The sequence below is a fragment of the Pinus tabuliformis genome, chromosome 8 (assembly GCF_031772625.1).
Source record: "Pinus tabuliformis cultivar Carrire ecotype Pingquan chromosome 8, CPIR1, whole genome shotgun sequence".
In the NCBI taxonomy this organism is placed as follows: domain Eukaryota; kingdom Viridiplantae; phylum Streptophyta; class Pinopsida; order Pinales; family Pinaceae; genus Pinus; species Pinus tabuliformis.
The window spans coordinates 2,034,054,433-2,034,068,099 of record NC_142294.1 but is presented as its reverse complement, the minus strand read 5'-3'; the positions used below and the strand labels follow the sequence as shown (position 1 = coordinate 2,034,068,099).

At 36.7% G+C, this 13,667-nt stretch overlaps 2 protein-coding genes across 2 annotated transcripts; both read right to left on the bottom strand.

Moving 5' to 3' along the window:
• Nucleotides 1-7,240: 7,240 nt before the first annotated feature.
• Nucleotides 7,241-10,763, bottom strand: LOC149244605 (uncharacterized). The gene is made up of 7 exons (XM_089368031.1): nucleotides 10,603-10,763; nucleotides 10,197-10,415; nucleotides 9,819-10,109; nucleotides 8,372-9,727; nucleotides 8,120-8,221; nucleotides 7,930-7,986; nucleotides 7,241-7,827 (listed from the first exon to the last, which is right to left on the bottom strand). The coding sequence occupies exons 1-7, from the start codon at nucleotides 10,603-10,605 to the stop codon at nucleotides 7,375-7,377; spliced, it is 2,481 nt and encodes an 826-aa protein (XP_089224157.1). The 5' UTR covers nucleotides 10,606-10,763; the 3' UTR covers nucleotides 7,241-7,374.
• LOC149244604 (TMV resistance protein N-like) lies at nucleotides 10,763-12,368 on the bottom strand. The gene is made up of 2 exons (XM_089368032.1): nucleotides 11,689-12,368; nucleotides 10,763-11,578 (listed from the first exon to the last, which is right to left on the bottom strand). Exons 1-2 carry the CDS (start codon nucleotides 12,177-12,179, stop codon nucleotides 10,768-10,770), a joined length of 1,302 nt encoding a protein of 433 aa, XP_089224158.1. The 5' UTR covers nucleotides 12,180-12,368; the 3' UTR covers nucleotides 10,763-10,767.
• Between the last annotated feature and the right edge of the window lie 1,299 nt (nucleotides 12,369-13,667).

Below are 13,667 nucleotides of genomic sequence, written 5' to 3'. Positions count from 1 at the left end.
AAAGTCATTAGGAGGTGCACTATATTTTTTACTATTTATTGATGACTGCACAAAGTTTTCTTGGGTATATTTCTTGAGTGAGAAGAGTCACACATTTGAATACTTTAAGCAGTTCAAAAACATGATTGAAAAGCAAACATGGAAGCAGATAAAAATTCTTTGCTCCGATCAAGGGGGAAAATACAGGAAGGATGGGCTTATCAAGTATTGTAAAGACAATGGAATATTACAACAATTCATAGCACCCCATACTCCTCAGCAGAATGGAGTAACAAAAAGAAAGAACAAAACATTAGTGGAATGCGTTAGAAGCATGTTGAAAGGTAAGAATCTGTCAAATGGTTTTTGGGCTGAAGCATTGAATATTGCGGTTTATTTGAAAAATAGGAGCCCTATAAAGAGTCTTGAGCTTAAAACTCCTTATGAAGCACTATATGGATTTAAGCCCGCAGTAAAACATTTAAGAGTATTTGGGTCTAAAGCATTTGCCCATATTCCAAAGGAAGACAGAAGAAAACTAGATTCAAAAGCCATTAGATGTACCTTTATAGGGTATTATTCACAATGTAAAGCTTATAGATTATTTAATCCCTCTACTCACAAGATTTTTGTTAGTAGAGATGTCATATTCCATGAGTACGATCATGAAGAATCTAATAAGCACAATGAGGAATGGGATATTCTGTATTTGGTGGAAGAAGAAAGTGAAGAAAAGATGCAGAGATTCGTGCTAAGCATCTCTTGCATCTCTATATATATTTGACAAATAAAACCAGTCTTTCAATTCACATCCTGAAGATGAACCACCGTTGCTGGTTCGAAACGTTGATCTAAAAAGAAATTGAATGCGATGGATCCGGAAGAAAATCTACACAAACATGAGACTCGCAGAAACCTCAAAGACAACGGAAGGGAGAATTTAAAAGAAGTTCACAGATTTGAACGACACATATTGCTCTTAACGAAAAAAAGGCTGACCTTACATTCTTGAAAAGATGCAGAGATTCGTGCTAAGAATCTCTTGCATCTCTATATATATTTGACAAATAAGACCAGTCTTTCAATTCACATCCTGAAGATGAACCACCGTTGCTGGTTCGAAACGTCGATCTAAAAAGAAATTGAATGCGATGAATCCGGAAGAAAATCTACACAAACATGAGACTCGCAGAAATCTCAAAGACAATGGAAGGGAGATTTTAAAAGAAGTTTGCAGATTTGAACGACACAGATTGCTCTTAACGAAAAAGAAGGCTGACCTTACATTCTTGAAAAGATGCAGAGAATCGTGCTAAGCATCTCTTGCATCTCTATATATAGTTGAAAAATAAGGCCAGTCTTTCAATTCACATCCTGAAGATGAACCACTGTTGCTGGTTCGAAACGTCGATCTAAAAAGAAATTGAATGTGATGGATCCGGAAGAAAATCTACAAAAACATGAGACTCGCAGAAACCTCAAAGACAAAATACTCACCCAATACGAAAAGGAGATTTAAAAGAAGTTTGCAGATTTGAACGACACAGATTGCTCTTAACAAAAAGGAAGGCTGACCTTATACTCTTGAAAAGATGCAGAGATTCGTGCTAAGCATCTCTTGCATCTCTATATATATATTTGACAAATAAGACCAGACTTTCAATTAGTTCTTTCACATCCTGAAGATGAACCACCGTTGCTGGTTCGAAACGTCGATCTAAAAAGATATTGAATGCGATGGTTCCGGAAGAAAATCTACACAAACATGAGTCTCGTAGAAACCTCAAAGACAAAATACTCACCCAATACGGAAGGGAGATTTTAAAAGAAGTTCGCAGATTTGAATGACACAGATTGCTCTTAACGAAAAAGAAGGTTGACCTTACATTCTTGAAAAGATGCAGAGATTCATGCTAAGCATCTTTTGCATCTCTATATATATTTGACAAATAAGACCAGTCTTTTAATTAATTCTTTCACATCCTGAAGATGAACCACCATTGTTGGTTCGAAACGTCAATCTAAAAATAAATTGAATGTGATGGATCCAGAAGAAAATCTACACAAACATGAGACTCGTAGAAACCTCAAAGACAAAATACTCACCCAATACGAAAGGGAGATTTCAAAAGAAGTTCGCAGATTTGAACGACACAGATTTCTCTTAACGAAAAAGAAGATTGACCTTACATTCTTGAAAAGATGCAGAGATTCGGCTAAGCATCTCATGCATCTCTATATATATTTGACAAATAAGACCAGTCTTTCAATTAAACATCTTGAAGATGAACCACCGTTGTTGGTTTGAAATGTCGATCTAAAAAGAAATTGAATGTGATGGATCCGGAAGAAAATCTACACAAACATGAGACTCGCAGAAACCTCAAAGACAAAATACTCACCCAATACGGAAGGCAGATTTTAAAAGAAGTTCGCAAATTTGAACGACACAGATTGCTCTTAACGAAAAAGAAGGCTGAACTTACATTCTTGAAAAGATGCAGAGATTCGTGCTAAGCATCTCTTGCAATTCTATATATATTTGACAAATAAGACCAGTCTTTCAATTAATTATTTCACACCCTGAAGATGAACCGCCGTTGCTGGTTCGAAACGTCGATCTAAAAAGAAATTGAATGCGATGGATCCGGAAGAAATCTACACAAACATGAGACTCGCAGAAACCTCAAAGACAAAATACTCACCCGATACGGAAGGGAGATTTTAAAAGAAGTTCGCAGATTTGAATGACACAGATTGCTCTTAACGAAAAAGAAGGCCGACCTTACATTCTTGAAAAGATGCAGAGATTTGTGCTAAGCATCTCTTGCATCTCTATATATATTTGACAAATAAGACTAGTCTTTCAATTAATTCTTTTACATCCTGAAGATGAACCACCGTTGCTGGTTCGAAATTTCGATCTAAAAAGAAATTGAATGCGATGGATCCGGAAGAAAATCTACACAAACATTAGACTCGCAGAAACCTCAAAGACAAAATACTCACCCAATACGGAAGGGAGATTTTAAAAGAAGTTTGCAGATTTGAACGACACAGATTGCTCTTAATGAAAAAGAAGGCTGACCTTACATTCTTGAAAAGATGCAGAGATTCATGCTAAGCATCTCTTGCATCTCTATATATATTTGACAAATAAGACTAGTCTTTCAATTAATTCTTTGACATCCTGAAGATGAACCACCGTTGCTGGTTCGAAATGTCGATCTAAAAAGAAATTGAATGCGATGGATCCGGAAGAAAATCTACACAAACATGAAACTCGCAGAAACCTCAAAGACAAAATACTCACCCAATACGGAAGGGAGATTTCAAAAGAAGTTCGCAGATTTGAATGACACTGATTGCTCTTAACGAAAAAGAAGGCAGACCTTACATTCTTGAAAAGATGCAGAGATTCGTGCTAAGCATCTCGTGTATCTATATATATATTTGACAAATAAGACCAGTCTTTCAATTAATTCTTTCACACCCTAAAGATGAACCACCGTTGCCGGTTCGAAACGTCGATCTAAAAAGAAATTGAATGCGATGGATCCGGAAGAAAATCTACACAAACATGAGACTCGCAGAAACCTCAAACACAAAATACTCACCCAATATGGAAGGGAGATTTCAAAAGAAGTTCGCAGATTTGAACGACACAGATTGCTCTTAACGAAAAAGAAGGCTGACCTTACATTCTTGAAAAGATGCAGAGATTCGTGCTAAGCATCTCTTGCATCTCTATATATATTTGACAAATAAGACCAGTGTTTCAATTAATTCTTTCACATCCTGAAGATGAACCACTGTTGCTAGTTCGAAACGTCGATCTAAAAAGAAATTGAATGTGATGGATCCGGAAGAAAATCTACACAAACATGAAACTCGCAGAAACCTCAAAGACAAAATACTCACCCATTACGGAAGGGAGATTTTAAAAGAAGTTCGCAGATTTGAACGACACAGATTGCTCTTAACGAAAAAGAAGGCTGACCTTACATTCTTGAAAAGATGTAGAGATTCATGCTAAGCATCTCTTGCATCTCTATATATATTTGACAAATAAGACCAGTCTTTCAATTAATTATTTCACATCCTGAAGATGAACCACCGTTGCTAGTTCGAAACATCGATCTAAAAAGAAATTGAATGCGATGGATCCGGAAGAAAATCTACGCAAACATGAAACAATCAGAATCAACAGCAGACAAAGCCAGAAGATGAACAACAACAGAAACAGCAGCAGATACAACAGCAGTAGCAACAATGGGAAGAAAAAGAAAATGATGATCAGACAAGGTTTGAAGCTACCCCACCACTTAGGAGATCAGGTAGGAAAGCTCAATTGCCTGCAAGATATAGGGAAAAGGATTTTATAGCTAGTATGATGAATATTATTGAACCTTCTAGTTATAAAGAAGCAAATGAATGTAGTGAATGGAAAATAGCTATGGAACAGGAATATGAATCTATAATCAAGAACAACACTTGGGAACTGGTTGAAATTCCTAGAGGGAAACAAACCATAGGTTGTAAATGGTTGTATAAACCCAAGATTAATGCAGATGGAACCATAGATAAATTAAAAGCTAGATTGGTAGCAAAGGGGTATTCACAAAAAGAAGGCATTGACTATGAAGAAACCTTTGCCCCTATAACTAAACTTAATACCATCAGAATGTTGAATGTTTTAGCTACTAAGAAACATTGGATGATTCACCAACTAGATGTAAAGTCTGCATTTTTAAATGGAGAATTGAAAGAGGAGGTTTATTTAGAGAAAGCTGAAGGGTTTGTCCAGATAGGGAAAGAACATTTAATCAGTAGATTAAAGAAAGCTCTTTATGGACTAAAGCAACCACCCAAGTCTTGGTATGAAAATATTGATTCATTTTTTCTACAATTTGGCTACAACAGAAGTAAAAACGACCCTAATCTTTATACCATGCAAGATGAACAAGGGTGCATAGTGTTGATTTCTTTGCATGTAGATGATTTGATTATTATAGGTGATGCTACTTATCTAATCAAAGAAATCAAGCAACAAATGTCACAGATGTTCGAAATGAAACACCTTGGTGAATTAAGATACTGTTTGGGTCTTGAGATCTCGAGAGATTCAGGAAAAACATTTTTGTCCTGGGGAAAGTATATCAAAGGACTACTAGAAAAATTTAGGATGGATTAGTGTACGCCTGCAGTAGTACCACTATAGCAGAACATCAAACTGCAGAGTGAGGATGGCTCTAAAGAGGCAGATGTGACACTTTACAGACCACTACTAGACCAGATTTGGCTTATGCAGTCAGTGTGCTAAGTCAATACATGTCCAAGCCACTTGAAAGTCATTGGAATGCAGCGAAAAGTGTTTTGAGGTATCTACAAGGTATTGTAGATTATGGTATTATTTATACTGATTCCTCTGATGTTAGATTGACAGGATTTACAGATTCAGACTGGGCTGGAAATGTAGACGATCACAGATCCATAACAGGCTATGCATTCAACATTGGATCTGGGGTGATTACATGGAGCAGTAAGAAATAAAAGACAGTTTCCTTGTCTTCAGCGGAAGCAAAGTATCAAGCTATGTGTGTAGCAACATGTGAGGCAGTTTAGGTGCAGAGACTTCTCCAGGATGTTGGGGAAGAACATAAAGATGCAACAACAATCAAAGTTCAATCAAACTTGCTAATAATCCGGTGTTTCACAAAAACACTAACCACATGATACACAGTTCCACTTTGTCACGGAGAAAGTGCAATCAAAAGAAATCCATTTGGTATATTGTAATACATGTGATAATGTTGCAGACATTTTCACTACGCCTCTTGGAAAAATCAAGTTTGAAATGTTTAGAGAGATGTTAGGCATATTTGTGAATCCCTTCTCCATTAAAGGGGAGTGTTAGAGATAATGGAGAATATCTTATAACAGTGAGTTGGTTAACGAGACCTCAGGATAGGAATTAGTTTCTATTTTTTAGGTTATGGTTCTAACTTTCCCTAAATCTATGATTATTATATAATGTGTGATGTACATGAACAATGTACAACGTTCTGCAGAGCCAAAGTCCCCTTGTTCAAGCTCTCTTTCGTAGAGCTGACCAGTGGGTTTCATTCTATTTAATACAGAACATTGCATTTTTAACAATTCCTAGTTGGATAGCTGGATAACATTTAAGGTTTTGTGGTGGTTGTTATCTAAGTTAATTTATGAATATTGTATATACAAATAAATAATTACACATATTTGCAAAACATACAACTAAATATGACTATGATTATTTTATTTTATCTATGATTAGAGAACCTCACACTTACAAAATTATTAATGAAAATATTAAAAAATATTAAAAAAACAATATTAAACTTTTAATTTATAAAATTTGAAATTAAATTTAATCTAAAAAATTAATATTTTGACTTTTAAATAACTTAATATTAATTTTTTTTTTTTAGATTTTAAAATTAAATATTTTGAAAACATTCCAGCCCACAATATTCAGCTCAATAAATTTATTTATAATTATAATTAAAATAAAACATTTTTATGAACAATACCTAATGTAATTCTTTCATATTTATAAATAAAATATATAAAGAAATCAATATAATTGTCTTATGTTTAATAAATAATAATAATTTATAAGTAATTAAATTAGCTTATAATTGTTTTAGGTTTAAAAAATGTAATATTTGAATAAAAAAATAATATAATTTGTTTAAAAAAAAATAGAGCTATTTTTTTTAAATTACCATATTTTAATTGTCAAATCAATAATGGATATCTATGGCTTGATATTATTTGCAAATGTAAACTGACTCATTATTGTTATTCAAGGAAAACAAACCATCTAAAATTACAGGTTAATAGTTTCCACGTAAAATTACTTTTTAATGGTCTATAAAAAAAAATCTTCTCAATCTTAAGCCATTAACCTATTTCCTTAAATCCAAAAAAATAAACAAAAAACCAACACTTAACCAAATTCAATATAATAACCATCTTTAAAAAAAACAAAAACACCCCTAAAATACACCTAAAATACAGTTTTATAACATAATATACAAAACAAAAACACCCCTAAAATACAGTTTTATAACATAATATAATATAATATAATAGCGATCTTTAAAAATCAAAAACAAAAACACGGGACAGATGACGATACAATACAATTACAATTAATTGAGGTGAAAACAAAAAACAAACCTGCTTAATATAAAAAGTTAATTTAAAAAAGCACAAAATAAAACCATTAAAATATATTACAGATCCTTCTCATTGAGTTTCCATTCAGAACCCGTCAATCGTTTTGAAAACATTCCATTCAACCATACTTATCACCTGTGATCCCTATCGGTACCAAAACGGAAGGTTTTTATTTTATGACAATGCCATTATGATTTCTTTGCAAACTTGTGAAACCTTTGTGTCCTTATCGACCATCATAATCCATCCCCCTGCCACATTGTCGCACGCTGAGCGATGAGATACACAGATGTTGTTATACCCTTTGTCAGCACTGAACAGATTACACTCTTCCGTCCACATTAATATGTGAAAGTATAATTCACTACCGCCGCCGGATGTGGGGTATTCAACTAGCATTTTGAATTCTTCAACTGACACACCATCATCACTCGCTTCAAATCTTACATCAAACAAATTATGCCCGTACGAGCGGGGAGAGTGAACGGTGAGAAAGCACATCAACGTAGCACCGTACGACTGGAATTCTTCCATCTTCGTATGAAACTCAGATGAATATCCACCTAAGTCAACATCCACCACTCTGAGGTTAAATTTCCCCGCAATGGAATATATTCCTCGCCTGGCCTGCACAAATTTCAGAAGTTCATTTCAATTGATAAATTATACAATTCAATGTATCGATTTATTGCTTGAAAGATTACCTCTGCTCTCAGGAAAATTAAATACCTCATAAACTTTTGGGAACAGAGGAGGAAAAGTTGATAGACTTTCATAAGTCGATGCCTGCACACATTTCCCAAATCCGTTTAGCACAACTATAACGTAGTCTCGTTAAACTGGCCACTACAATAAGATTACACATCCACCGATAACAGAACACGACTAACCATGAATGAATACGCTGTGTAATACTAACCACGAATGAATACGCTGTGTAATACAGACGCGTGAAAGCCGATAACTTCCCTACTGTTCCACTCAAGAAGGCCGTTGATAGATTTTCATGAGAAGTCGATGCCTGCACACATTTCCCAAATCCGTTTAGCACAGCTATAATGTAGTCTCGTTAAACTGGCCACGACAGTAAATAAAGAAGAAAAATAAGATTACACATCCACTGATAAGCAGAAAACGCCTAACCATGAATTAAACGTTGTGTAATACTAACCAAAAAATTGCAAATATCATTCCAGATAGCACGAGTGTCTGTTGAAAGGCGGAGACATTTCAACTGATCCCGTTGACTCAGTCCCTGTATGCTCTTCAGCTCCCAACACGCCTCCGCTTGAATCTCTTCCAACGATGTCAGACCTTCAACATTCAAGGTTTCCAACACAGAGCATCGATTTGCCTTGAGGACTTTGAGGTCTACCAGATTTGAAAGGTTTGTTATTGTCTTCAATAGCGAGCATCTTTGCAGGTTTAATCTTACTAATGTCGATGGCAAGTTTTGAACCTCCTTTAGCTCCCGATTTTCTGAAAGATCAAGAGTTTCAAGGCTGGGTAAAACATGTCCAGGAATATGTATCTTGGTTATCTCCGTGCCACTCAAAGTGAAATCTCTTAAAACTGTGCCAACCTGCATGGTCCCCTTTTTAAAACTAAATATTTTGATTGGACAATCCCTTATAACCAAGACTTCCATATTCGGCCCTGCAATTTCCCTCCATAAAATAAGCTCAAGCTTTTGACGTCTGAAACCTATCAAAACTAACTCTTTCAACTCTTTTAATCGTCTCAAATCACCCAGAGACTGTCGTAACTCTGTCCTCAAATCGTCCACATAATGACATAGCTTTGTCCCCTTTAAATGATCTATTGGTGAAGAAGCACCCATAGCTTGAGCAACTAGCATTTCCCCTATTCTAAGTATTTGTAACTTTTCCGGTAGTTTCAAATTCATGGGCAATTTTAAATGAGTAGATAGTATATTCAAGTATCTTAAAGACTTTTGATTTTCGATTCCGGCCGGCAAATATTTCAACCTGCAACCTTCGAAATCGACATACTCAAGTGATGACATACTTCCCAAGAAGTCTATGGGGATGGAGAGCATATAGCAGTTTCGCAAAGCGAGAAATCGGAGATGCATCAATTCAGAGAAGGATTCGGGCAGTTGGGTTAGATTATTGCAGCCGGATAGATCTAAATGTTTGAGGCGTTTGAGTTGCCCAAACCCAATGGGGAGCGATTGTAGAAATGTGATATTCTTCAACACAATCTTGCTCGGATTTTTTATGCTGGTTCCCATCCATTCCAGAAAGCGGTAAAAGTAAGATGCCGTCAAGCCTTCCCTGCTGCAATTTGAGACCATCGCAGAATCGTTAAGATCAAGGCTGCTGCTAGAGGTACTCGCCCCTGACTTAACCCGATTGTTCCTTCGGGGCATCTGACGAGCACGACCCCGACTTAACCGTTGACTACGATGCGTGCCCGTCAGATGCACGGGAGGGTTAAAGCTGGGCCTGGGCCTTGGATGTGTGTCTTCCACATCAATATTCAAGACACTCAAGTTCCGAGGAGGCTGCAAATGTTAATGCACATAATGTGTTTAATACAATGTGGGACGAATTTCACTATACTCAAAATACTCAGCAAACTATGGATGTACTTACGATATTAAATCTTTGGAAGAACTGCTCGAGGTCCCCACGTCCTTCAAGTTCCAAAACTCTCAAATTTCCCAGTGAAACGGTGTCAGGAAAATAGATGGAGCTGAAACTGCGCAGGCGAAGCCACACCAAATCTCCCGACATATACCACATACCGAAAAATGTCGACAAATCTATGGGAACCTCAACTACAAAGAGGCGTACACCTACACCTTTAATGTAATTCGTGCAATCTGGCAGATGCTCACCTTTCGGCGTCCGAATCCCTCGTATCAAACAGGAATCGGCTCCGCCCTAACAAACGTATTTCAGGGAGTTCAATTAAACGCCCGTTTGTAATGAATCGTTTCATAAAAATAAGAGAAAATATACTTTGCTTACTTGTAACTTCAACATCAATTCCTCTACATCTTTCGAGCAGCCGAGCCGTAGTGGGTTACGCGTTGGGAGCACACCAAACTCTTCCCTGGCGATATGTCTGGCCAACTGCCTGATATTCTCATGCATTGTAATTTTCTCCGTCTTTGGTAGGTGGACATAATCGCAGCTACCGTCTGTATCGTAATAAATCATAGGGCTGGGGAGATTGAATCCATCAATCTCAATCGAAGGAAACAGAACAAAAACAAAAAAAAGTTAGGGCGTTTAAGATCCCACGGGAACAACAGTTTTGGCGAAAAGAGAGAAAAAACCATAAAATACAGAGATAATTCTAATCAGTTTTGGCGAAAAGAGAGAAAAAAACATAAAATACAGAGATAATTCTAATAAATTTCGGTCGGGATACCATTTCATCATCTTGCACCTCATCATAAAACTCTACTAAGCATTTTTGACGGAGATTTTCAAGGCAATCACAGACGTCTGTGTAACCTAGGCCTTCAAATACTCGAACTGCGACTTCTTTTTCCTCTCCCACCAAGAAACAACCGATGTCCAAAAATATCTCCTTCTATTCACTATTCAGAGCCTCGTAACTCACTTTTAAAGTGTCCACTATATCCTCTGGCAGTCTTCTTGATAACCTTTCCAACTGCCGTTTCCAATACTTTTCCTCATACCGGCCAAGAAACAGCCCGCCCAAAACTTGTAAGGATAATGGCAACCCACCACAAATTTTCAAAATCTCCGCAACCAAACATTCGAATCCTTCATACGGTTCGGATTGATCGAACGCATGCCAGCAGAAAAGCTCCTGAGCATGCTCCGTCTGCAATGGCTTCAGATTATACACTACAGTTTTTGGAGAGGAGCGTCTGAGTAAATCTTGATCACGAGAAGTGATCAAAATCACACTACGCGATCCCACAACATCAGTGACAAGTAGATCACTTATTTGCTGGATATGATCCACGTCATCCAAAACAATCAGAACTTGAAGTCCTCGGAGACGATCACGAAAAATACCTTTCCCGTGTCTGGTATCTTTAACATAGGAATCACAACCCAGCAGATCCCGAAGGAGCTTCCGCTGCAAAGATGATAAATCCTTTTTCCTGACGTCGGACAAAAAACAAAACCTAGTAAAAGCCGAACGTTTCAGGTTGTAGAGATATGTGACCAGAGTTGACTTGCCTACTCCGGCCATTCCTGCAATCCCCACAATAACTGTGCCATTTAACTCCCTCTGTTTCTTAATTTCATCATCTATTTCCCTCACAGTTGGATCCAGTCCAACTGGGTATTTACACACTTCCAATGGTTCCCCGTTTACCCCTTTTAACACAGCTTTGACAATCTCCTCCAAAACCTCTCCATGGTCACTGCAAAGCAACAAACACGTACATGTAGTGATAATGATCAGAATTACTGGAAGGAAGGAAGAAACCACTTCGAGAAATCAAAGATTCGTAATAAAGCTGAATGTATTCACCTTTCATTAGTTTTGAAGAGAAGGCCAGAAATCTCTGAGGCTTTGTTGAGGGCCGCCTTCCATTTCTTGATGTCTTTCATGCCGACTCTGCCTTTCAGTTGGTGTTCTTCAAAGGTTTTCCTATAACATCCCCTCTCGCTGTCAATGTAACGAAGGTCTGTGGGCTCAACGTCATAAAACACAGGAATGATCTTCCTGTTGCATCTCAAGATCCAACACAATTCATCCAAACACCAACGCGATTCAGCATAGCGCTTGCTGAAAATGGCAATATGTACTGACGCACTCTCAATGGCTCCGAGAATTGCAGGGGAGAGAGCATCTCCGGTGTGGAGTTCCTTTTGATCGAGAAAGACGCGGAACCCATAAGATTTGAGGCGATAGTAGATGAGGCTGGCCAAAGTCTTCTTGACATCAGGACCCCTGTGACTTATAAAAACGTGGTATGTTGCTGATGATACTGGCGCTGGCTCTGTGGCAACCGACTCCATTGGATTTTGCAGATGAGATAGTAGGCTATCAGATTGAAAGGAAGATGAGATAAACGAAAGACGTGGCAAGGAGAGGAGATAAATTCATATTGATGTCCAGGATCTAATCAAGGTATAAATAAGGAGAAGCTTTTCCCAAATTAACTTGGTGGTACTCCTAAAACAGCTTTACAGAACCGCTCTCCCCAGTGCGCACCTTCTCACCGACAGTCACCACTGCCCTGTCATTCACTTTATCAATTTATCCTCAAAGACCTCACATCCCCACATTATGCGGGCCGATTACAACTCACCTACCAATAATGCCCATTGCCCAATGCCGAGCTTAGTAGAAGCAAATATTAAGCGCTATACAAAATTTGATGATTGGCGGTTGAGACTAAGCCTTAGTAGAAGCAAATATTAAGCGCTATACAAAATTTGATGATTGGCGGTTGAGACTAAGCCTAATTTTACGGTTCAGTACAATAGATGTGTAAGTGTGTCGGTTGGATTGTTCATTTTAAAATAAAAATAAATAGAAAAATAATATAGGTTATAATAAAAAAATAAATGAATATGGGGTAATAATTAAAAATGTGTATGTAAACTGTTTAAATATTAAATTAAAAAAAAAAAAATTAATAAGAGATTTTATTAAATTATTTGAATATCTATCTTAACTGATTTATGTGTATATCAATTATATATATATTTATATATAGAAAAATAAATTGTTTAAACATAAAAATAAGTATTTTTTTATGGTTAAAAAGTTTATTGGAAGTTTGTAGTTGAAGAAATTTGATCCCTCTCCATTCATGTTAGATCTGTACTTAACATAGATCTATGTTGGTTTAACCAATGTGATTTTATTCTTATTCAAGAGAATAAGATGTAAATATAGTATGTTAATGATTGGTTCTGGACAAAATGTAAAGGTAGTGTATCAACGATTGAAATAGTAAATAGTGTATAATATTCATCTTTATAGGACAATCTCTTTCACAACTTTAAAGTTTCTTAGTGTCACAATGCACTATTTGGGCACATTATGATACCTCCAACACTGATGTGTTTCACCTCTAACTTGTGGAGCACAAAACTTCACTTGGACTAAGCCTCACATTAAGCTTACTTATATAAGCTTTATGCCATTAGTTACTTATACCATGACTCTTTGATATAGTGGAAGTAATTTTATTGCCAAAACTACTTCAATTAAACTTCCATTTATAAAGACATGAGCATTATGTTGGACATTGGATAATCTAGCACTTGTGTGTTTGTGACATGCACTCTTGGAAATCCCTTAAGTCTTGTAATGTGTTTGTTTACTAACACCTACTGGTTTTTGGTGCAAGGTGATGTATTTGTTTACTAACATCTACTAGTTTTTGGTGCAATTATAATCGTGATTCCAACAAATGGTATTAGAGCCAAAGGTCTCAGTTCAAAACACCCCTGGTACGCGTTGGGAAAGAGATAGAGATTGTTAGGCACTAGATA

Excerpts from the sequence above, each read along its gene's own strand:
- LOC149244605 (XM_089368031.1), bottom strand. Across the intron at positions 9,728-9,818 it reads TCTTCCAAAGATTTAATATC|CCTCCTCGGAACTTGAGTGT; the intron begins GTAAGTACATCC and ends TAACATTTGCAG. Across the intron at positions 7,987-8,119 it reads ACACAGCGTATTCATTCGTG|GCATCGACTTATGAAAGTCT; the intron begins GTTAGTATTACA and ends AAATGTGTGCAG.
- LOC149244604 (XM_089368032.1), bottom strand. The coding sequence starts at position 12,179 with ATGGAGTCGGTTGCCACAGAGCCAGCGCCAGTATCATCAGCAACATAC. Across the intron at positions 11,579-11,688 it reads CTCTTCAAAACTAATGAAAG|TGACCATGGAGAGGTTTTGG; the intron begins GTGAATACATTC and ends GTTGCTTTGCAG.